Source organism: Aythya ferina (genome assembly GCF_964211825.1).
Source record: "Aythya ferina genome assembly, chromosome: 11".
Lineage (NCBI taxonomy): Eukaryota > Metazoa > Chordata > Aves > Anseriformes > Anatidae > Aythya > Aythya ferina.
This window is the reverse complement of record NC_140307.1, coordinates 20,519,950-20,544,417: the sequence shown is the minus strand read 5'-3', so window position 1 is coordinate 20,544,417 and position 24,468 is coordinate 20,519,950. Positions and strand designations below refer to the sequence as shown.

Sequence of the window (24,468 nt, the reverse complement as noted above, 5' to 3'; positions counted from 1 at the left end):
ATCCGATTTCAGGAGTTGCCACCCTTTATGCTACCTTGTCCTAGCTTCATTCTCTCCTGCTGATGTTAGAAGAAGGAGGGTTGAGAAATGCTGTTGACCAAGTTGTTGATTCTTGGGCTAAGTAGCTAAAACTTAACTCACCAGAGAAAGACTGACAAAATTTGGGTATGGATCTTCCCATCAGGCATCTGGAGATGATTTTCATTTTGAAATTCCCTCTGCAACTTCAGAGCTCTCCACAGACACACAATAAATATTAGGTGAGCAAGGATTTAACTGTTTTTTGCAATCTACATTCACATTCTCACATGCATTGAAGCACTGGTCACTGATGTTGTCTGGTACTGTGTTGTGATACAAATAAAACAGCAAGTGTCTAGATTTAAATATTATCCCTTTTACTAGGTGGGATTGGAAAGACTCCACCCCTCCTCCCTCCTTCACCTGTCTGTTTAATATCTTCTACCTGTCCCACAGGAGAGAAAGGGAGTGCAAACCCAGCACGTTTTTTAAAAGCTACAGAGAAACAACAAAATAAAGTTACACTTACAAAGAACGCTGAGCAACACAACAGAAGGAAAACATATGAAGGAAAACGTGCCGTAAAAGGTTACATTCCAGAAAAAATTTAAGAGCAGTTCATGTATAGGCACAAAGCTCAGCACATTTCGGAGCACAGAATCATGGAATCATTGAATATCCCAAGTTGGAAGGGACCCATAAGGATCATCAAGTCCAACTCCTGGTACCACACAGGTCTACCCAAAAGTTTAGACCATGTGACTAAGTAAGAGTCCCATCGCTTCTTAAATTCAGACAGGCTTGGTGCAGTGACTACCTCACTGGGGAGCCTGTTCCAGTGTGTGATCACGCTCTCGGTGAAGAACCTATTCCTGATGTCCAGCCTAAACCTCCCCTGCTTCAGCTTGACACCATTCCCTCGGGTCCTATCACTGGTGATTAAGGAGAATAGGTCACCTGCCTCTCCACTCCGCCTCGCGAGGAAGTTGTAGACTGCAATGAGGTCCCCCCTCAGCCTCCTCTTTTCCAGGCTGAACGGGCCAAGTGACCTCAGACGCTGCTCATGTGTCTTCCCGTCTAGGCCCTTCACCATCTTTGTCACCCTCCTCTGGACACTTTCCAACAGTTTAATGTCCTTGTACTTGTGGTGCCCAGAACTGCACACAGTGCTCAAGGTGAGGCTGCACCAGCGCAGAGTAGAGCGGGATAATCACCTCCCTTGACCGACTAGCGATGCCGTGCTTGATGCACCCCAGGACACGGTTGGCCCTCCTGGCTGCCAGGGCATACTGCTGGCTCATATTCAACTTGCTGCCAACCACAACCCCCAGATCCCTCTCTGCGGGGCTGCTCTCCAGTGTCTCGTCACCCAGCCTGTACATAAAGCCAGGGTTGCCCCATCCCAGGTGGAGGACCCAGCACTGCAGAGCAGCTACAGAGAAGCTACAGAACCTATCCGGAATGAAAGATTACATGGAAAAGTGTGCTCTGTACACACTTGAGAGATCTGGGGGCCTCAGCTGCTCTATCTGAGCCATCGGTGATGTCTGACAGGATGGCTGCATGGTTTCTTCTGTAAGCTTTCTTCACCCGGCAAAGGTTTCTGGACAAGGCCAAGGAATGAGTCTGTCTGATCAGTTGGTTCAAGCACCTGTTCAAGCACCTCAAACAGCAATAAATACATCTCTTTTCCTTACTCAGGAAAATGCTTGAGCAAACCAGAAAAGCCACTCCACGTTGGAAAAAGAAGCCTCCACTCAGGGATTAGAGGACAACCAGCAAAAGCTTTCCCCTGCACACAAGGCCACAGCTATTTCCTCAGTTTAGAGCTAGGAATAAGGCCCTTGAACTTAACCACTGCTCGTGTTTCTTTAGGCACGAGCAGTCTCTCGTGGCTTTGTTTTGCTTCCACTGACAATGACAAACCCCAAACCTTCACTAAAGAGGAAGTGGGGTTGCATTTATGGGCAACATTAAAGGCCACCAAGAAATGCAGAGCTTTCTCACTTGATCACCTCAGTCTCCAGACACAAACCAGTCTTGAAGACCAAGAGCTGTAACACATTCTGCCTTGCCAGCTGGCCTGAAATATAAATAGGCAAGGCAGTTTGGTAAAGGAAGTTAAATACGTTTTTCTCCATATGATCTCTCCTCAGTCTTGTTCTGTTTTCCTCTTAAACACTGAGGAGATTCTCTGATTAAGTGTTGCTGTTTGACTGCGACAGACCAGCCTTGTAAGAGATGAGTGTTGTCGCACATAAAATGCTTATGTATCATGGAGGAGAATATTTAACCTTGGTTTTGTTTCTTCTAATAACACACAAGCATAACAGGCCAAAATAGCAGGATGTTGTTTTGTGTTTTTGTTTTTTGTCTGTTTTTTTTTTATTACCAGCAATATGAGTTGCTGAGCCATAATCATCTAATTAATTGCAACAAGCATTAACCACACCTTGCACACGCAACACAGATGGAGTCAATAAAGAAAGCAGAAAAATGTTTGTTTTCATTACTGTATCCCTAGAAATGAAATCCCACTCCAAGAAAAATATTAAAATAGTATTAGACACAGGTGAAACATCTAAAACATATTTCTTTCAACTATGAACAGGCTTTTAAAGGGAATTTTTGAAACCATCAAAAGAAAAATTACTACATTTTCAGTTTAAAGTGATAGCTATTTAAGAAACACCTGCTTGTGGTTAATTTAACCTATACTTTCTTTCATCCAGTAGAAGCTTTGTTTTTGTTGTATCCAAGAGAAGATTACATGATAGTTGACTTGATGGTTGATTTGTTTTAATAATTAAGGTAAAGTATTTACACTTTTATTATGAAGACACATACAGAGGAAATAAGGGGGGGTTCTCCAAAATGAAATAGAAATTTCATTTCAATTTCATTCAGCTCAATTGAAAAACTTGTTTCAAACATTTCTCATTGAGCTCTGAAGGAATTTTCACAAGCATTTAAAAAGTTTACCACAAGTTAAAGTAGGTTTGCTTTAAATAAACACTGCACACTTAATATAAAAAATAAATTCTATTTAATAAACATACATAATACACTATAAACAGCTGTGAAAGTGTTATTCCAAGAGTAAACAGAAGTCTGCATTTGTATTTCAAGCAATTACATAGAATTAGTTCATGCAACACAAATTCTGTAACATTGATCACAAAACAGTTTTTTTCCCCTCTCCTCATACTTACATATATATTTTTTCCTTCAAATGAGGAATCATTGTTATTGGTTCAAGTTAAAAAAAAAAAAATCAAAACCACTATCTTACTGAAGAGACTGGGGATCCCATGACATTCTTTTCCAAGTCTTTCTCGCAGCATTTTTGTGCATTTGAGTTTGGCAACGCACTGAGCTGTGTGACAGCAGAGTTTGATTTGTCAGATCTGAGGAATGAAGTACACTCTGGATTTGTTTTCATCTGGCCTCTACTGTAAAACTTACTACTGTTTTTCACTTTGAGATTCTTGACATGGCCAGTGGTGAGTTCTCTCCAAGTACCACCAACACTTTCATTGGCAGTGGAAAAAGATTCTTCACAGGATACAAACTTTGCCTGGATGTTTGCATTGGGTTTTTGTTCAGGATGCACCACAGGCATATTACTACTACCCAGACACTGACTTCCATTCACAGAATTCCATTCACTGCAGCTACTTTCATCCCTTCTAGGGATTTTGTGAAAATCTGAGTTTTTTGTTCTTCCAGTTGTAGTTTTCCAGTTTCCACACAGTGGTATACATTCATCTTCTTTCAAAACTAATCTTTCATTTTGATTCTTCAGCACTTGATGAGATGGCTCTGAGACACCAAGGCCATCTGTAAGGCTGAGTGCATGCATATTATCTAACTTGACACAAAAGGCAGATGGAGAGGCATTCTGATGTCCTAAATTACTAGTTGCACACAGGAGTGGTTTATTCACATTTATGATAGGGCTGTATTTTTCTCTTCTTCCATCTTCATTTGGATAGAATTCTAACAGATGATCTCTAGTAAAGTCAACCAGATTTTTGGTATTATTCCCATTCTGAATATTTGAAGCATCTGTTTCAGGAAGCATATGTTGTGTTTCAGTCTGCGTTGCATCAAATTGCTGTCTCAAGTCACGTGGAACACACTTATGAACAACTCTATCATTAGCTTTTTCAGTAATACTTTCGCCACAAGATTTGCTTTCCATGTAGTTTAGCCGACTTTGAGATAGGCCATCACTTTTTGAGTACTCTCCTCCGGTTGGCAGATCAGAATTTAGCAGCAAAGCTACAAGGCCAGGGAAGGAAACAGATTAATAGAAGGAAATGTTAACACTGGAAGAAGAAAAGGGCAGGGGGTTATTTGTTTGTATGCCTTTTTAAATAAAAATTTGTCAATATTAGCACTGTCAGAATGAGCAGCGTATATTTACATATCTGTTCAGAACTTATCGAGAACTAGTACATCACCATACGCCTGCCTTTTCATTACTGCATCCATTAAATCTGTATTGCTAAGAAGAAAACAGCTATAAAACACAACTAACCTGAGTGGGTAGTTTTGCACTGGGACGTGTGTCGAAGAGGGGTTTCAAGCCCTTTAGCCATTGTAACAAGCTTGATGGCAGCATTCATTATTTTCTTCTCAGCTCTGACAAGAACCACAGAACATGAGAAAAAATTAAAAAACAATTCCTTTCAGATTGTACTTGAAAGTATTGCTAGCAAGAGCCAACAAACACTGAGAAGACAATATGTCTGACTGCTCAGCAATACTCAGGCATCAAGCTCGGCAGTGACCCCGTGACAGCCTTATCAGACTGGCAGCACTTCAGGCTGCACCACTGTTGCTCCAACACAGCCTGAACTGCCAGCAGACAAACAATGCTAAGCTAAAATTTACGTAGCTCTTTCAAATATAAATTTCCAAACATGCTTGAGCTTACCTTTCAGAGTTCCCATTATCAGTAAGAAGTTGCTGAAGACATGTCAAATAGTATTTCCGCATTTTCCGTGCCGTCTCTTGGCGCTCTCTTAAAACCTCTGCTCTAATCATAGCAGCAGCCCTCTCCTTACTTCCACGGATATAATTAAGCATATCACCTACACAAACATACTTGATTAGCGCTAGTTTTAACTGGGATGGGGAGGAGAACAAAAAGCAAACAGAAGGATTTTCGAGCACACTTGGAGCAAGGCAGCAATGGCCCACATTTACCTGCCAACCTTCTTCCCAAGTCTCTGCACCTACTGCCATTGATTGGCTCTATGCCACTGGAAGACCCAAAGCCAACCAGTACCAAATATCAGACACAGAAATTAAATTGGCTCGCTCTGCATCTTCAGCACAATTTCACCAGCAGAAGGGGCAGGGACCAGAGAAGAATGTTGGCTGGCATATCCAGCACCAGGTATTCTTCCACAGAGGTACAGCTGACACTCAGGGACCCATTGTCCTCCAGTAAGGCTTGGGGCTGCACTTGAACCCTCTCCTCAGCCAGATGCCTGCTGACTAAGCCAGAAGGGCCAGAAAGCAGGACACAGAACCAGAGAAAAGCAGATGCCCCCTCACAACAAGTTGCTGGGCTGGCAGCTGCTTTGCAAGAGAAAAAAGATCAGCACTCCAAATTGCCTTTACCATTTAACAACACAAAATGTAGTGCAAAGAAATGAAGGCATAACGAGGCTTTGCCCCTCAAAATGAAGCTTGCCCAGCATCATGCCAACAACTTCATTTCTTACATTCACTCCAACAAGAAAGCAGACAGTAGTTCTTAGGTGACTTGGCTGTCAGACTCCTGTGCAAGCTGGCTCAAGGACAAGGAGGCAACTGAGGGAGTTATTTTGCTCTCCTACCATTTTAGTTAAGTAAGACTCCAGGACTTACTCTTAATCTTGCTCACAGTTGTAATGTACAGAGCACGCATTTCTTCCAGCCCTTTCACAGAGCAGCAGGACGTACAGGGTTTTGAGACACCTCCATCTGACAATGACCTGAAAAGCATACAAGTCACACAGCATTCAAAAAGTAGCTTAGACCTGGTGAGCATCAGCTATTAAATCTTCTAAAAAGATCTTTTTTTAAAGACCTTGGCGGTGTTCCCAGGTCTCTCAGTTTAGCCTTCACCTCACAGTTTTCGGCAGTCAGAGCTTCAAGAAACTTCTCGTTTCCTAAAAAAGCAAGTAACAAACCATAAAACACTGTACTTGCCTACACTCCAGTCAAGTTCAACATCAGACATCACAAAAACTGCTGCCTCTGGTAGAAGAGCTCCAGGTCACAAAGCTTCACCAGACAACATTCAGCTGTGGCAGTAACTACCATGCAGAAATCAAACATCACACATTTTAGTAAAGCCTCAATACAAAAATCATCTCAGACTAATTGTCACTGGCCCTCAGCACACAGCCAGCATGGCCAAGCTGTTCTGAACTTCCCTTAGCTGACTCCCAGTGCGAACCTTTCCACCATGCTGATCTTCAACAGCAATTCCTAAACGTGCCCAAAATGAATCTAACCCAACCCGGCTACTTCCAGAGCTCTACTGCAATCTCCTTTTGATGAGAAAGCATGCACGCACTGTCTTCGGCTAATTAAAATAAACACATGAGGCTGGAACCCCATTACAGAATGGGGTGGCAGCACCGATCGAGTCACTGAGCCCTCGCAGTCTCAGCAAACTCCTGTCCATGATCATCTGAGTCTTCACAGAGGTCTCCAAACAGGCAGCAGCAGGAGACTTCTAGGCTGAATTCTCAACTGTTCACTTATTTATTTATTTTCCAAACCAACATCCAAACAGGGGCTTCTGGAGTCAGCTGGAGGAAACTCTCCCAGCTGGGAAGACTCACATGCGGCTGACTTAAGTTAAGAAACTCACAAAGACTGGGCCTCTTCCAGGAGAGCAACGGCTGCTTTCCATAGCCAGGACAGGGAGCTCAAGAGACAGAAGGGCTGCACTGCTTGCATTGTTTGGTGTTTAATAGATGGTTTGTTATTTTGGTGTTGAAGGAATTTCAAGCCACATTACAGGCATAAAGCCAAAGGCTCTTGGGCTTTCTCACTCTATGCTTTTTGGTTGCACAAGAACTCAAGCTAAGCAGAAAGCCCGAGAGAGATTTGCATGCCTCCCATGAAGTTTTGCCACAGCTACACACTCTCTGGCTTAGCCGTAGCACATGTGACAGCTTTGGGAACAGCTACAACGCTCAACCATGCACAGATTACAAAAGAGGAGGGAACAGGAGAAGGTGAAAGGGAGAAGCATTGCCCAGGGGAGTCACATTTCCTCAACTAAACTCTTCATCAAAACACACGGAAAAACTACCAGGCCAGGTGAAGTACCATTCCCAATACAACCATGTCCTTGACATGACAGCAGAATTCCCTGTCTTGTCTAACAGCAGCAGCATCAAGAAGTACGATTTGGTCTTCAAAGCTCTTGCTGAGTACTTACTCATTTCAAAACAGCATCTAGACCATACCCTGCTCAGCAGGCTCAACACCTGCTTGCTTACAGAACTGTCACACACCAAAGGTAGTCGCATTCCTCCATCTATAATGTTAGTCAGAACAGCTACCATTCCCTCTACCAGCCAGTGGCTCACCAGCCAAGACTGCTACTAACACGCTTAGTTGGATGGCATAGTCTGCCAGAGCGAAAACAAGCCCAATACCTCCATCTGTTCCAGTCCTCTGCAGGGGCAGACATCTTCTCAGCTTTCTTTGCGTTTCTGCTTGCTGACCAATGCCATACAAAGGAGGTGTCACCAGGTCTCCAGTTTCTCCTGTGCCTCGGGGCATGCTAGGGTATGCATTTTTACTGACATTACTCAGTAGCTCTCCATGTTTCTGCAATTGAAAAACACTCTTTGAAAACCCAGCACAGAGCCACACAAAGAAGAACTAAAGGCGTGCTACAGCATACTGCTTAATTGCTTTAACTTAACAGGAATAAAAGCAAGCAATCCAAAGGAGACCAGTAGACCAAATAATTGCATCCTTGATGCTTTAGCCCTGCAGAAGAACTGAAGACAGCAGCTCAGATCAGGACATGAGTTTTGAACAGGCTCCCAGACTTAAGATGGCACGTGCACCTCCTTAATTTATCTGTCTCAGTACTAAAAAGGAATGCTCCTAACCTACTATTCCTCTTCTTCAAACATTGAGAGTGTTAACAGATATGCTTAGCCTCTTCCTTTTCACTTGCTAGCCATGCCTTAGCCCTCCCTCACAGGTCTAAAGGACTCTTCCTACCAGTAAACGTAGGTACAAGTCATCTGACTTCTCAAAACCCTCTTCTGGGTGGCACTTCTCACTTACTGAAAAATTACCTCTTTCCATTCTCGCTTGTCCTTTTCCAGAATTGTGTGAACTGTTCTTCTGTAGGCCTTCTGTAAGCATGCCTTCAGTTTGCCTTTGCACTGATTATTTAATTGATCAGGAGCATCAGAACACCTGTCCTCCCAGGAACACTTACTAGCTGCGCACTCAACTAGCTCTTCATGGACTTCTTGCAATAAGTGCTCAAGCTCAATCAGAATCTTCTCCTCACAACGACTGAGCTCATCCTGAAGTCTCTTTGTTTCCTGAGCTTCCCACTCCCGCTGCTTCTTGTCCAGTATCATCTTAATTTCCGCCTCTTTCTGAGCGGAGAGATTGTTCTTCTGCTTTGCAAGATCCTCCTTTGCAGTGGCAAGTACCTCGTTAATCTTGTTTCTGTGGTCATCCAAGAACAAACGATAGTCTCTCTCATTCTGCTCTTGTATCTGCAAGATTTCTTCTTGCTTTTCTTTGTTCCACTGAGCACGGGCTCTGGCTAGTTCTGCTTTGATAGCCACAGGCATTTCTTCTTTCTTTAGCTCCAGCTCCTTCCTGAGAGAAACCACCTTTTCCTCCAGTTCTTTCATTCTTGCTCCAGATCTCTCTGAATTCTCGTGTTCTTTCTTCCACTTCTCTTCGGCAGCTGAGAGAATCAGGGCTAACTGATCAACACATAAAACAGACCCAATCAACAAGCACAGCATTCATATCAAAGCATAACTGAGTAAATTATTAAGTGTACCTCAAGTAAAGGAATAGCTGAATATCATCACCCATATGAAAGTGTTTTCAGCTACCTGCTTTGCTGCAGTCCCTTTGTGTTCCTTTTCACACTTTTCTTGTTCTGTCTTCAGATTTACTTTGTACTCTCTGAGGTCTCTTAATACTTGCAGCCACTTGTCATGAGCTTGGGTTAAAGCCTCCTCTACCTGTAAGCGGGTAAAGAGCCTGCTTCAGTCACCACTCCAGGAACGTTTTTATTATTACTTGCACACAGCAGTGAAAGTTGTGCATGGCAGTTACAAAGGATCCAGGCAAATTTAATTATTATTTTTTTGTTACCTGGATGGCAAGGTGTTTACAGTATTTATTTTCCAATTCTATTTCAAGTTCTCTTAAGGGCTCTTCAGAGGACATAGTTTCTTTCAGAACCTTCTTGATCTGCAGCTTCTGATCTGCAATGATCCTTGCTAACTCTTTAAATGAAGCATCATCCACTACTGTCACTCTGTCAGTTTGACTGCCACAATCATTGCAGTCAGCTACAGTTCTCACTTCTTCCAGCTTATTTTGCCATTCTCCTTCTATCTCTCCAATGACTTGTTCTATAATCTAAGGAAAAAAACAAACAAAACAAAACATATTTTTAAGACAATCTGCCCATTATTCAAATATAAACACACCTACACTGGCATTTAACAAGCAACAGTCAGCTTACATTAGTAAGCTTCCCTGACAGTGGAACACCAAAACCATGCTCTGAGAGCACCGAGGTTCTTCCAAGCCATGTTAGAGAGGGATCCAAGCCATATTAGAGAGGGATCTGGGGGTCATGGTAGACAGCAAGTTAAATATGAGCCAGCAGTGTGACCTGGCAGACAGGAGGGTCAACCACATCCTGGGGTGCATCAAGCACGGCATCGCTAGTAGGTCAAGGGAGGTGATTGTCCCGCTCTACTCTGCGCTGGTGCAGCCTCACCTCGAGTACTGTGTGCAGTTCTGGGCACCACAGTATAAAAAGGACATGAAACTGTTGGAAAGTGTCCAGAGGAGGGCTACGAAGATGGTGAAAGGCCTTGAGGGGAAGACGTACGAAGAACGGCTGAGGTCACTGGGCCTGTTCAGCCTGGAGAAGAGGAGGCTGAGGGGAGACCTCATCACAGTCTACAACTTCCTCGTAAGGGGGTGTCGAGAGGCAGGAGACCTTTTCTCCATTAACACCAGTGACAGGACCCGCGGGAACGGGGTTAAGCTGAGGCAGGGGAAATTTAGGCTGGACATCAGGAGGGGGTTCTTCACAGAGAGGGTGGTCGCACACTGGAACAGGCTCCCCAGGGAAGTGGTCACTGCACCGAGCCTGTCTGAATTTAAGAAGAGATTGGACTGTGCACTTAGTCACATGGTCTGAACTTTTGGGTAGACCTGTGCGGTGTCAAGAGTTGGACTTGGTGATCCTTAAGGGTCCCTTCCAACTCAGGATATTCTATGATTCTATGTCTCTATATTTCTGAAAAATCTGAAAAGCATCAAAACCTAACACTTTGTGGTGCTTCTTAGTCAGTGGGTCCCATCACGCTCTCCCACTCCCCTGTGCCCTCCAAATACACACTTCCCACTATCTGTTTGGTAAAGGAGATGATTTTTCTTCCTCCTCCCTGCTTTATTCTGTGGGGAAGGAGACAAAAAAGCACTTTCTCAGGATAACCAAATCAAACAGAATACAAAGCATAAACATTCATCACCCAATTAGTGTGGAAAACTCCAGCATGTTATAGTTGTGATTACGGTCTGCATGCTGCTTTACAAGGTCTAATTCTGCAAAGCATACATCATACCTACTGACTTCATCAGAAGCGCCTGAAACAGCAGACCCTTAACACCCACCTCAAATGGCAGAAGCACAATGAGTAAGTGCAGCATGCATACATACAAGTCCTCCTTCTCAAAATAAATTGGTTGCTTCATTTGGTTCATTTGAAATCCCCAGGTAAAAGCTCCACACCTTTTTTTCTTCCTTCTCCCAGTGGGCTTTGGCTAACGCAACCTCCTTTTCAACCTGCTCTCCTTTTTCTTTCAGCCACTGCTGCTTTGCTGCTCTCATAGAATCACTGTATTTCTCTTCAAGCTTGCTTCTCAGAAGGCTAAGAGACTCTTCTTTTTCTTCTAGAAGATGTTTCTTGAGCTTGGCCAAAAAAAAAAAAAAAAAAGGCAATAAATAATAAAAACACACCACAGATGAAGCATTCTCCAACATATAGCAAATTGCCAAATTGCTCTGGTACAAGGCAATGAGAATGCATGAGATGCACTATACACTCTCTAGAGCCTGACTTTAGCAACAACCCCTAGGACAGGAGATCTGGCAGCTCTCAGAAAGAGGTATAGTAAGGCACAAGATCAGAGGTTACTACAGGCTATTGCTCTAAAGCAATATTCTCTTATCTAGCATCTGCATCTTTCAGCACTTCTTCAGCTGCATCTCTTTGCTATGCTGGACAAGCAAGACAGCTGGCCTCCCTTCAGTCATTCTGCACTCATAGCTTCAGGAAAGCAACACTCTTAACCAATGCTGCAGACTCCATTCGCTATTACTTACAAAGAAAGAAAAACCCACAGCATTTGCACATCACGTTTCTACACAGAGAAGAAAACTTGCACTGTCACTAAGGTCTTTTGGAAACAAGCTCGAGATTGCAGTAGCTCACGCTGCTGGCTGAATGGTGTCCAGGAGTCCACTTTATAAGAAGGACACCTGCGGGAAAAGGCATTGCCACTGGAAAGGGTTACTGCCACTGTATGTTAAACCACACAACACAGCAGTAGGCTAACTTAACAACCAATAGGTCACACTGCTTATCTTGCTGATATGGCTGCATCTCTTCCAAGGCTCCGCTCCAAACAAAGTTCAAGCCACTCCTGCACATTACATTTTTAAAACAGGATGAACTGAGAGTGGTGTGTAGGTATGTCCAGTAGTACCTTCTCTTCTTTCAGCTGCTGCTCTTGCTCAAATTTCTGCCTTAAAGTAGCTTCCAAGGTGTCCTTCTCACCACAGACTGCTATGTAACATTCCTTCACCGCAGTCATCTCTCTGTTCAGCTCCTCTATGGTAGCCCTTCACAGCACAGATTACTCATTAGCAAACAGTCTTTACACTCACAGGACACTCAGTCTGTTTTATAAGAAGTTTAACTAGCACCAAGGGCCAGACAGGAGTGGGAATGCTTCGGGAACAATGACAATAAAGAAGAGGGGAAAGAAAAGCCTTACTTCAGCTGCAAGACCCTCTCTTCGTGACTTCGTAGAAGCTGCTGTTTTTCTGCAGCATACTTCTCGGTCAACTCTTTCTCAAACTGGGCTTTCATATCCTCATGATGTCGCTGATAAGTTCTTTCACACCTACAGTTCCAGGAAAGGAAAGGAAAACACTCTTTAGTCCCCCTTGTAAATGGAGTTCTGCTCTTCTTTAAGAAAGCAGAAGAAAGGTTTCTTCTTTAAGAAAATAGATTTCCAGTGCAGACCCCTCCACACAAACAGCTGGTACACACATGCAGGATAAAAATATCACAAAAAAAAAAAACAAGACAGAGTTAACAGACCTACCTGTCAAGCGCTTCTTGCTTATCCTCATCAAAATCTTGAACCATCTTTCTCATCTGACAGCAGAGATCCTGGTTTGAGTTTTTCAGTTTTTCCTCATTTTCTTTCAGTTCTTCAATAGTCAAAGTATGTTTCTGGACAAAGAGAAGTCAAGTAACAGGCCAGTTTTAAGGAACCTTTTATAATGCAGGCTTTGGCACTTTTTTTTTATTTAAATGAAATACACAACATTTTTGTCTCACCTGAACTTCTTGCAGCAAAGTTTCATTTTCCTTTCTGAGTCTCCAAACTTCTTCTTTAAGATTATCAGGAACTAACAGATTGGCCACCAAAGGATCATTTATATTCTTCACTGCCTACAAATAAAAAAAAAAAAAATAATAATTTATGATAACTTTCAAGATTTATATGCTATGAAAACCGATACTTTAAAAACAGTTACAGCTGTTGAATATGTTGAATATTTTACTTATAGAAACTAAAAAACAAAAAGCCCGAAGTAAATTATTGCAGTGCATCACTGCAATATCACTGTTATCCTTGAGAAACAGCAGTACAAATTTTTTAAAAAGCATGTACTCAACATTGAGTTTAACAAGTGTTACTATCCGATCAAGAGAGTATGCTTATGAAGCATACATACTATATTCCTGTCCCACATCCCGGTCACAATGTACAGATTACAAAAGCAGAAATTATAAATCCAATCATATAGTTGGAAGTTAATTAAGCAGTCAAGAGAGGCATAGTATCAGTGATTTTTCACGGATCACAGAATGGTTTGCATTAGAAGGGACCTTTAAAATCATCTAGTCCAACCCGCTGCCACGAGCAGGGACATCTTCCATTAGACCAGGCTGCTCAAATCACAGCACTCTCAGACATATAGTTTGATTTTGGGATGGACTTGTTCAGAGTTGGATTTCATGATCCTTGTGGGTCCCTTCCAACTCAGGATATTCTATGATTCTATGACTTGCAAGGATGAGACATCCACAACTTTCTGGGGCAAGCTGTTCCCGTACCTCTACACCTTCATAAACAGAGAATTTCTTCATTACATCTAACCTCAATCGACCCTCTTTCCAATTCAAAACAGTTACCCCTTGTCTTATCACTACATACCCTTGTAAAAAGTCTCTTTATCTTTCTTATGAGCTCCCTTTTACATATTTGGAAGGCTCCAGTAAGGTTTCCCTGGAGCCTTCTCTGCTCTGGGCTAGGAATTGCCAGCTTTCTCAGCCCTTCTTCATAGGAGAAGTGCTCCAGCCCTCTGAGCATTTTTGTGGCCCATTCTAACAGGTTTGCATCTTTCTCATGCTGCAGGCCCCAAAGCTGGATGCAGTACTTCATCCAGTAGTGGAGCAGAGGGGAAGAATCACCTCCTGGGACCTGCTAGCCACACTTTTTATGCAGCCCAGAATACGATTGATCAAATTACAGAGGGAATGCAATGAGAAGGCAATCTATTTAATGTCTCATCAACGATGCCATCAGCTTTCTCACAGAATTTACAAGTCTTTTGAGATAAAGAAAACCTACTTTCTCCAGTGAAATAATGTTCTTCTCGAAAAGCAAAGTGGTTATTAAGTGTTACCAAGCAAGTAATCCATCATATCAGAACTGACCTAATAAGATATATTCTGCTGAAGTTCTGCTATTCAATTCTTTTTCAAAGATACAAAAGAAGTAATCATGAAAATGACTATTTTCCTTAAGATCAAAGACAGATTTGCTTAATTGCTGTGACCATAGCTCTCATTAAATTCTTTGACCTGTTTTCATAGTAAGTTTAAATGATTTGGCTTGCTAAAACCCAGTACATCTTTACAAGGACTTAAAAACATGTAAAAAGAACAAACCTCTGACTCTTTTGATGCTTTTTCTGCTTTCAACAACTGTTTGAGTTCCTCTAATGTCTTCTGGCAATCCTTAAGATCATTTTGTAATTGAGTAATCTGGTTTCTCTTCATTTTATTACTGCTCAATAAGCGTTCCAATTCAGCTTTTAATTTTACAATAATTTCATCTTTAGAGAGTTCTTCATCCATGCCTCTGGTCTGTATTATACTGTTAGGGAAGACATAACCAGATCAGCATTTAAAAGACAAAACACACTTACCTGAAAGGTAGTGCTAGCAGAAGAACAACTAACAGTACCAAAAACACAGAAGTTCACGTTACTTGTATAATTTCTTGGGGATTTTAGATTTTTCTTTCAGTAAGAATCATTTAATACCTGCAGAACCCTGAGTTTTTCTGGGTGATTTTTTTAATTCCCAAATCTACATAGGAATCACTGAGGTTTGTATGCTGCTCTCCATCTGCATCATTCAAGAATACTCCAAATTTGGCAGCAGATTCATACAAAGTTATTTCTTCTTTCAGTTCCATTAATTCTTCCTTAAAGTAAGAGACAGAAAAAATAATACTCAAAGAAACTACAAGTAAACATTAAGACTATTAAGCTTACATGTATTACTCTAGCACCTACTAGGATTCATTACTTCAAGATGATAGGTTTAGAGATGTCAAATACCTGAGCTGAACTGGAAAAACAGATTTGCATTGATATTTTAGAGGACTCCTTAGCATTCCCTCTTGTTGGCAAAAGGTAAGTTTCAGAAGATAATACCTCCAAACATCCTTATAGGCCCCCTATATCAGGGCACTGAAATTACATTCTTTTTTCAGAAGCAAGTTAGACAGATGTATGATATGATTTGTGCTGTTATACTCCCCCACCATGGTTTTAATTACAAAAATAAAAAATAAAGTTCCAGACACAATACTGGAAGATAAAGTAGTAGTAGGGAGTGCTAGCTTCCCCAACAAATGAATAAGAATTTCAACCACCAATCTGTTAGCTATAACACCCTTCCCTTTAAAATCCAAACCAAATTAAAATCAAACTAAACATTAGATATTTTATAAAATAAATTAACCTGCAAAGCCTTGTTCATTTTATTGCTTATCATATGTGCAGACTGAGCTTGTTGCAACTGAAACCGTAACTGATTTGTCTCCTGTATTGAGCCTATTGCAAGGGGGGGAAAAAAAAAAAAAAAAGGAGAGAAAAGGTAAATCAAAAACTTGCAAGAAAGATTATGCAATCTGAAAAAAGATCACTGTTAAAAATAGCCATGTTGACTCTGGTAATAAGTGTTACTCTTTCTCTTTCCCTGAGCTTGCTAATACAAAATACAAAGAACAAAGGCAAGAATACCTCTCACTATATCAAACAGGTGAACTTGCATTACTACAGTTCTCCAATTTAAATAGCAATTTGTTTTAAACTTTGGGAACTATGGTGACTGTTTTTTTCAAAAATTTTATAGTCACTTTAAAATTAATGACATCAGGAACAAGATTTGCCAAATATTTGCTGTGCCAGAAGTTAACAAAAACAGGACCATCTTAGAAAACAGGCCTCTTTCACCTCCTCCACAGGCAAGGAGTTTAGCTTATGAGCTTGCAAATTTATTATTGGTCTAAGGCATTTGATAAACATAGCATGGAGAAAAGTCATGGTGATTGGCCAATTATCATATGTATTACTTATGCTACATAGTACAGATCTAGTATGTTTTTTCCCCTCCATCCTCACTACCAGGCTCTCTCTAGAGACTTTTCTTCTAGACTAACACAGTTCTCAAGCAGAACATGCTGGAGTTTATTAAATATTTGGACAGTACTTTCAGACATAGGATTTCTTTTCTGGGTGGTCCTGTGTGGAGCCAGGAGTTGGGCTTAGTGATCCTTGTGGGTCCCTTCCAACTCAGGATACTCTATGATTCTGTGGTAATCCATTAAGAAAGACATTTTATTTACTTAAGATGTTTGGATCCTAAGAAAGGACATACCTAATTATTAGAAGACTTCAGTGTCTAAAGGTAGGCACAAGTCACACACAAAATCAGCAAAAAATCCCACACACTATTGCTACTAATATAAATTCTCAAGAACCAGCCTCCAACTACAAAAACAATTATTTTCAAATTAAAATCTCTCATATTTGAATTTTGAATGGCAATTCAGGGTTGTTCTTTTACTGTACAAGAAAACAGCAAATCTTTGCTTCTCAAAGACTTATCTGTTGAAAACCACTTTGTCTGTTTATACTGAAACTTCTCAAAATTAGGAGCTTTAATTCTGCTACTGCTGTATTTAAGTTGTTGATTCCATTTCAATAGGAACGCAGATTTGCAGTTTCATACTTCAGAAAATTTGAGTCGTATCTGCAAGAAAAGATAAGGTATGAGTACAAGGCTGACCTGTTTGCAGTAAGTTTGCACACTGCTTTTGACTTTCTTCTAGACTTCTTGTCAATCTATTTATTATTTCAGTTTTTTCACATTTGGTTTCTTCAAGTATTTTCTCCAGTTGGTTAACATGCTCTCCTAGATTTTTGCAGAGTTCTTTCTAGGAAAAAATATTATTTTTATTCACGTTAAACATCTACCAATCCAGGACAGCTCCAGATACAGAAAAAAAAAAAAAGAGGTAACACATAAAAGACATTGGAAAAAAATATCAGTCCTAAGGGGAAAGAAAGGCCTTCTTTCATGGGAAAGAAGATGACAATTTATCAAGGTCTGCTCACAGTACATTGTTTGAATATATTAAATAGCATGATGGACTCTTATGACATAAGAGGTAGAGTAAGTTGTATAACTATGTGACACAAGGTTAATTCTTTTCTTTCCCGGATAGATTCCTAGGTAGTCAATTTAAGAAAAGATTGCTCACAGAATGAAAGCTCAAGAGGGACGCTAAGACACTGAATTCTTGCTTCCCCCAGTAAAACAGAGCCTCTTCTGCATCTGCTACTAACAGTTTCAAATTACAACTGCCTGGAAATGTTTACAAACACATACCACACAGGCTTCATAATATTGAGACTTACACAGAATCTTCTTCCCATTCAGCAAACACCTTCCATAAGGAGATGTTTGGATTATAGGCCAAGAAGTGCGGTTTTGGAGATGTGGAGTTCTGCAGCTTCTGCCGCAAAGCACTCAGCATCCTATAATAATTTCTCACCTGCTCTCGGAGTGCAGATTTTGTAGCATCAAGGTTCTGCTCTAAGGACAATACTTGATTTTCATGCTTCTGCTTGAGTGCTGAAATAATAGCATCATGCTGTTCTCTGGCTCGTTGAAGGGCATCTGACCGCTGAAGTTCTAGCAGCTGCTTCTGCATGCTTTCCATGGCTACCTCTGCCACTTTGGATTGCTTCACTATCTGTAGGAAGAGTATTAGAGTAGCTCCCAATTACATTTATTTTACCTTTGCTCCAATATTCTGTATGTCAAATCAGTTTTTCATGCAAGAGTTGCTGAAAATCCTCAGATATTGCCTAGATTTTAATACAAGTTATTTTTCCACCAATACATTCCATTCATTCACCATATATTCATGCTTCTGCAAGGATTATGAACAGTGTGCTGTGAGATCAGCAATTATATATGTATTTAATGCAAATGCACTACAAATATCCTGTATAGATCTTCTACAATAAACAGTTTAAAAATATTTATAGTACCTGCTCTTCCTTGGCAGTAAGAGTCTGAATTTGAGTTTCAAGTGCCTTTATTTGACCTTCAAGATGCACTTCCCGTTCTTTTCCATTCTGATAGAGTTTTTGAGATTCATGAAGGCTAACAGCCAAACCATCCTTTTCATCTGAAGAGAGAAACATTGCATGAGAAACGGAGCCACAACACGGAATGTGGCTGTTCAGTACCCTAGCTCTACAGAACTATTCTGTGAGCCCTCCATCTGATACTACAGGCAACAAGCAGAATTCAGAACAAAGAAGTTCAGTTAGTCTCCATCTGGCAAACACTTTCTTCCTCTGATAGCTGGAAGCACTCTATGTTGTACCCTCAGAAGTCAGGTGGAAACCATCCTGTTAGCACTCAGAACTATCATCATCCCTTAACACTTCTTAAGGGAGAAATAAAGTAATTCCCCCACAGAAACAGTCAAGACATCAAAGTGGTTGACAAAGTCTTCTCTCTCTGACACTCTAAAAATTACATTCTTAATTCTGTAAGTTCTTAGCATGTTTCTGTAAGAAAACAAGAGAACAAGACAACCACTAATCTCCACTACAGCTCTGATCACTTTGGAAGGCACATTTCTCCTGTTCTTTGTTGTTTGTACTTTAAGCACACTACTTTTGAAAACTTCTCATTTTTCTGAGCATTTCTGATGCCAAACACATGGGAACCCTGAAATACAATGGTAGTCTTGAGAAACAACGCATTGTAAGTTCAGACAGTTATGCAGCCAAGCACTAATGAAGGGAATTTTCTTTAAAATAGTGTTGTGAGAGAGGGTTAGATCTCCATAATCCTGAGTTGAGCTTGTAAACATGATCGATACTTGCAGAGACACTACATAAATCATAGTTGCTAAATATTATAAATAAGTTTGCTATAAAAAAGTTGCTAGATATGGATAAAATCTAAAAATCAGAGATCAGTATAATATTTTACCTTTGACAATTGAAAGCTGATGACTCAGATACCTAATCTGCTGCGCACTCTTTTCTAGCTTTTCATTAAATTCTTCCAGTTGTCTTTCTCTTGCTTTATTTAGAGCTTGAAGCTGAAGAATCTGAATATTCTCTGAAGAATCTGCCAAATTTCAAATACAGTATTCTGACAAGTCAGCACAGTCAATGGTCACAACTTGGTTGGCTCGTAAGTAATTACTGCCCCAAGGCATTTCTTCCACATAGTGCCAAATTCAATATTAATCCACAGCAGTATATGATGTTTTATCCATGTTTGATTCACATCACCTGAATTGCTCTGTTAGGTTTGAATTTCATTGTTAGCACCTCAATTCTCCAGCCATCAATAATAACAAACCCAGAGAAATATTTGCATGATGTGAATTCAGGCCCAGTTTAGTGGCAACTGTAAATTTTCAAGATGGCCAACGAGCAAAGCAGTTCTGTCATTTTAAATGGACTTAACAGAAAAGCCTCAATCTGGCATCGATCAGCGCATGACTCATCCAGTACAACACCTTATTATTTTCCAGAATATATTATGTTTTCTATCGAGACATAGAGCACCAGCACAACTTGAGATCAAGCCATCAGAAGGATAAAATGTGTTGGGGTTTTTTTGTTCTTGTTGTTCAGTCTCACCAGTCAATACTACATTTAAGTAGTCTGAAATTCAAATACCCCAAAGAAAAGCTGATTTCTAAATAAAGAGAAAAAAATCAAATAAAAATAGGCTATCCCAATATAAGTTCAGAACAAAATAAAAGATCATATATACACACATATCTCAAAATACTGTTAACTGTTCTCTAAAACTTACTGAAACCAATAGGTTTTCTGTTGATGATTTCCAATGGACTTTTCACACAATCTTATTTCAAGTCTAAATAAGAAGCACTTACTTTCATCATTGCCCAAGAATTCATTCTGCAAATCTTCAAACATTTCATTTCTTCTCATTCCTTCTGGGGTTACTGGAATTTTTTGGTGAACTCCATTTTGGTATGGTTTATATGTCACTTTGTAAGTTTCCACTGACTGGCCACTAACAACTTCAGATGCAACAAACTGCTGTTTTGACAATATATAAGAACAAATAAATTAAAGCTACAACTGTAGTTTTCCATCAATTAAAATATTTTTCCTTTCTGCTTTACAGAAAGGAAATTCAGCACACATCATTTAACTGAGATGGAAATTTCAATGAAGGTTTCTGCTTTAGCAGATTGGTGAGGCATCAACTTCAACAAAGTCATCACACATTTATGTGCATCACATTCATTCTACCTCATGGACTTTTAGCTAGCCTAAAAGAGCAAGAAATAAATAACACACACATGCTAAAATCTAGATATCTAATGCTTTCTTGTTTTCATACACAAAATTGATCACAGAAGCCTCCCATTGCTGTTTTACCTGGTAATAACAGACTGAAAACATTTGGAAATATTACTTACCAGCAGCTAAAGACCTATGAAAATTTTCACAAGGACAGAAAAATACGTAAGATTCTGAAATACCTTAAGATGTTCCTTTGAAGCATCTGGGAAGTTTATTATTTTACTTTGTTGACAGTTAAATTCTGGTATATGGCCATTTGTATATGGTCTAAAGTTTTCAGGAAGATGATACAAATTGTTCTGTTGGTAGCACCTTGGACCATTAAATCCATCTCTACCAAGAAAGACATTATCTGGATCCTCTTGAATGTTCTGGTTACAGTAATCTTCTTTAGCATCATATAAACATTTTTTCTCTTCATTATGTAGGCCATTCCAATTCTTGGCATGTTTTTCAGCATGATCATCTTGCTGGTCACACAGATATTTTTCAGGATACAGATTTTGTCCTTCCTCATAATTCTATAAACGGATAAGAGGTTTAGAATTTGCTCTCTGAAAACTCAGGTTTTTCTTTGTGGAGTTACCAGCCCTCAAGGTCAAAATACTTCAGATAAATAGCAAAGTAAGCCACCAACACAAGAAGAACTCCTCTAGTGAATTCAGAGAATATTTAGTGTGTTACTACTAACAAGCAGTTCCTACTCATTACATCTCTGCTTAGACAAACTTACATTTTGAGGATCAACGACCAATGGATGATCATTCCACCGTCCATCAGGCTTCTGAGGCTCAACTGACCTAGAGAAAGACAAGACACTTACCTAGGGTACTCACAACCTCAATGAAGCAAAACAAACAAACAAAAAACTACTTCATTAAAGTAAATGGCATCTACTTTATTTCTCAAAGAGCCCCTGCCATAACTACACTACAGCACTCCTTTTACGTGCAGTGCTCTCATTTACCCCATCAGCTGAGACTTGGTTCTGCTCTTAAAAGCACAACTTAAGAATAACAAAAATAAAGTACAAAGGGACTTACTGCTCCTCACTCTCATGAGTGCTACTGTCTGAATAGCTGGAGAGCTGGTCTCCACTGTCCTCCAGCATATCATGGGGAAGGTCTGTCAAGAGTTGTTGCAGCTGAAGCAGAACAAACCATATGCATTTCAAAAGATCATATACGACTTCATGAAAAGACAGGCATACACAGATGAAAGAGGCCACTTGCACAAAACCCTGACTTTCTTCCTCCATTGAAAAGGACATCATTCTTTGACAACACTGGAATTCACAGAGATTTGCACCACACAATGCTTAAGAGACTACAGTTACCAACCTAGAAATTTTTCTGGCAAAGTCCTGTGACAAAAAGAATCACACCCAGAACAGTTAAGGGAGAGGCTACCAGAGAGATGTGTCCTAGGATAATCTGTTAGTGATCATGCTGAGATATCTCCTCCCTTTACGCCGGGTAAGAGGTACTGGATATTCAAAACCTGCTCTTACTGAGAGAAATACACGTGTAAAAAAGTGTTTCCTTACTCTTAGAAACTCCTATGTTTCAGTTTGTGCTCATTGCCTCTTGTTCTATCTCTGGGCAGCACTAAGAGCGCAGCTATGTCTTCTTTACACCTTCCCTTCAGATATTTATGTACAATAAGATCACCCCCAAACTTTCTCCTCTCCAGGCTGAACAGACTCTGCTCCCAGCATTTCCTTGTAGGAGAGCTGCTTCTCTCAACTCCCTGAACAATATTCTTTATCAGAGTAGAAAGTTTTGGGTCTGAAGTAAGGTTCTCTACCATGTTTGCAGTAACATCTTTAGAAGTCATGCATCTATTGTTCTTGTACATGTTTTTGTGAATTTGTCTTTACATTACCTATGCTAAAGAACGGGACACCATCTCAGGGAAGCTACCTCATGTGAACATGGTTTACCAACCCATACAAAACCACTTCACATTCATATCAAATGCATATTTTTGCTAATTTCCTTTATGAAACAAACAGAATAGAAACACCTAAAATATTTCCACTAAATAAAAGAAAGAATATATTTTTCTAGGTATTGGAGGATCTAATTTATAATCAGTAGCTTATAAAAGTGGTTACTCGTTTTTTTCTGGGCTAAGTAGATTTTCACAGAGAGCAACACTTTTCTTTCATAAGTAATTACAGTAAGCATAAAATCTGTGGGGAAAAAAAAAAGAAGACCAGAAGAAGTAGAGCAACTGCACCTTTTAGCGCTCTATCTACTGCCTCAGCAACAGATTACAGCCTTCCAGTCTCTACATATGCCATTGCTTAAGATGCACCATCTCGTTATCTCATACTTTATATGCCCCTTTTGCAAAAGTCTGTACCCTGTATTTTGCTCATATCAAAGAGAATATAAATCTAAACCAAAACGGCTCGTTATGAAAACCATCACATAAACTTTTTTTTGAAACCTCTTGTTCTCTTGCGTAGTCCTCTTGGTCATAGTCTTCATCATCATGTTGAGTTTGTAGAGCTCCACTATCAAAGTCAAGGGACATCGTGGTCTAGCAGTGTTTTTGGGTATCCAGCAAAGCCTATCACAAGACAAAACAATATCATACACGAGTAAAAAAGTAGGGAGGAAAAAGTTATATACTGAAAAGTACCACACTCCCCTCCTAAATTAAGGATCCAAACACAAATATTTTTGGCACAAACACTGCAAGTTATCTGTGTGGCTCGCTTGAGTGGCTTTTTGTTTCTAGGTGAGAGGGGTATTTTTCGTTTCTGAGCACCTCCTAGGTGACGCCATGAAACGACCCCAAACCGCGTGCGGCGCGGGGCCTCGCTCGGTGCCCTGACGCTGCGTTACAGAAGCCCTGCGGTGACGACCACGGCCCCTTCCCGCCCTGCCCCGCCCCGCACGGAGCTGTGAGCACACAGCCGCCGGGCCGGCTCCCCACCGAGCTGCGTGACGACGAGCCTCGGCCGCCCGGGGACTCGCCGGCAGCGCCCTCCTCACGGCACCGGGAGCAGCGCGGGGCGGCGGCAGCCTCAAGCCCGTGCCCTCAGCGCGGCCCCGCCGCCGATACCCGCCGGACCCCGCAGCCGCAGCCTCCGCCGGCACCGCCGCTTTTCCGCGTGACAACCGACCCTGCGCCCGCCGCCTCGACTGACAGACGAGAGGGCCAATCACCGCCGGGCTGCGCGGGAAGGAGGCGGGATGACGGGCACGCGCTCCCGCCCCCAGTAGAGTTGGGCTGCGCCGCAGAGCTCCCGTCCCGCCCGTTCGAAAGCAGGCGCGGAAGGAGGCGGGAAGGAGGACGGCGCGCCGATTGGCTAAGCAGTCGGCCAATGGCTCGTGTGCGGTTTGCGGAGGGGGCGGGGATTCTGCAGTGCGCACGCGCGCGGTGCGGAGCTTGGCGGGAGGGGGCCGGGCGCCATCTCGCAGCAAGCCGGGGCGGTTGCCAGGCAACGCGCCATGGCGTCGCCGGAGCGCAGCTCCCGGGGCTTCCAGGCAGGCCCAACGGGGCGGCGGCTCGCTATCGCGACTTATGTCGTGACGGCAGCTGGCAGCGCAGCCCTAAGGGGGGATCTGGAGGGCCTGTCGTCGTCCCGCTCCTCCGACGGGTGTGCCAAAGCCGCCGCCCCTCGTCCGCTGGCCGTGCCCACGCCCACAGAGCGCGGCTGGCACAAGATGGCGGCGGCGCCGGGCGGGGGGAGGTAGCCTCTGCCCCGCCAAGCTCCAGCCGGGAGGGCCTGTGTGGGCTCCCAGGTCTCCCAGTATTGTAATCTGCTTAAATACAATAAAAATAAAAAATAATAATAATAAAAGTAAAGCTTCTGGACTCCCAAACTCCTTCCACAGAATAGCCTGTAGCAAACGTTCCAAAAAAAAAAAAATCAGGAAGGTTTCTCAATGAGTGTTCAATGATTAAGAAGATATATAACATCTCCATCT

General features: G+C 41.6%; 1 protein-coding gene across 6 annotated transcripts; it reads right to left on the bottom strand.

The window, feature by feature from the left end:
- Positions 1–3,048: 3,048 nt before the first annotated feature.
- CEP152 (centrosomal protein 152) lies at positions 3,049–23,752 on the bottom strand. Of its 6 annotated transcripts, none has more exons than XM_084532050.1 (27): positions 23,661–23,752; positions 22,979–23,101; positions 21,568–21,668; positions 21,258–21,324; positions 20,704–21,045; positions 20,086–20,254; positions 19,164–19,304; positions 18,206–18,345; positions 17,704–17,904; positions 16,935–17,082; positions 15,606–15,697; positions 14,900–15,063; positions 14,523–14,730; positions 12,903–13,016; positions 12,664–12,794; positions 12,331–12,459; positions 12,040–12,175; positions 11,063–11,242; positions 9,403–9,672; positions 9,138–9,269; positions 8,352–9,002; positions 7,695–7,869; positions 6,107–6,188; positions 5,905–6,011; positions 4,964–5,120; positions 4,565–4,668; positions 3,049–4,305 (listed from the first exon to the last, which is right to left on the bottom strand). In XM_084532050.1, the coding sequence occupies exons 2-27, from the start codon at positions 23,063–23,065 to the stop codon at positions 3,305–3,307; spliced, it is 5,229 nt and encodes a 1,742-aa protein (XP_084388176.1). In that variant the 5' UTR covers positions 23,066–23,101; positions 23,661–23,752; the 3' UTR covers positions 3,049–3,304. The 6 variants fall into 6 exon arrangements, with proteins under 6 accessions (XP_084388176.1, XP_084388177.1, XP_084388175.1 ...); XM_084532051.1 differs by lacking the exon at positions 23,661–23,752 and adding an exon at positions 23,600–23,643; XM_084532049.1 differs by lacking the exon at positions 23,661–23,752 and adding an exon at positions 23,471–23,602.
- Positions 23,753–24,468: the final 716 nt, after the last annotated feature.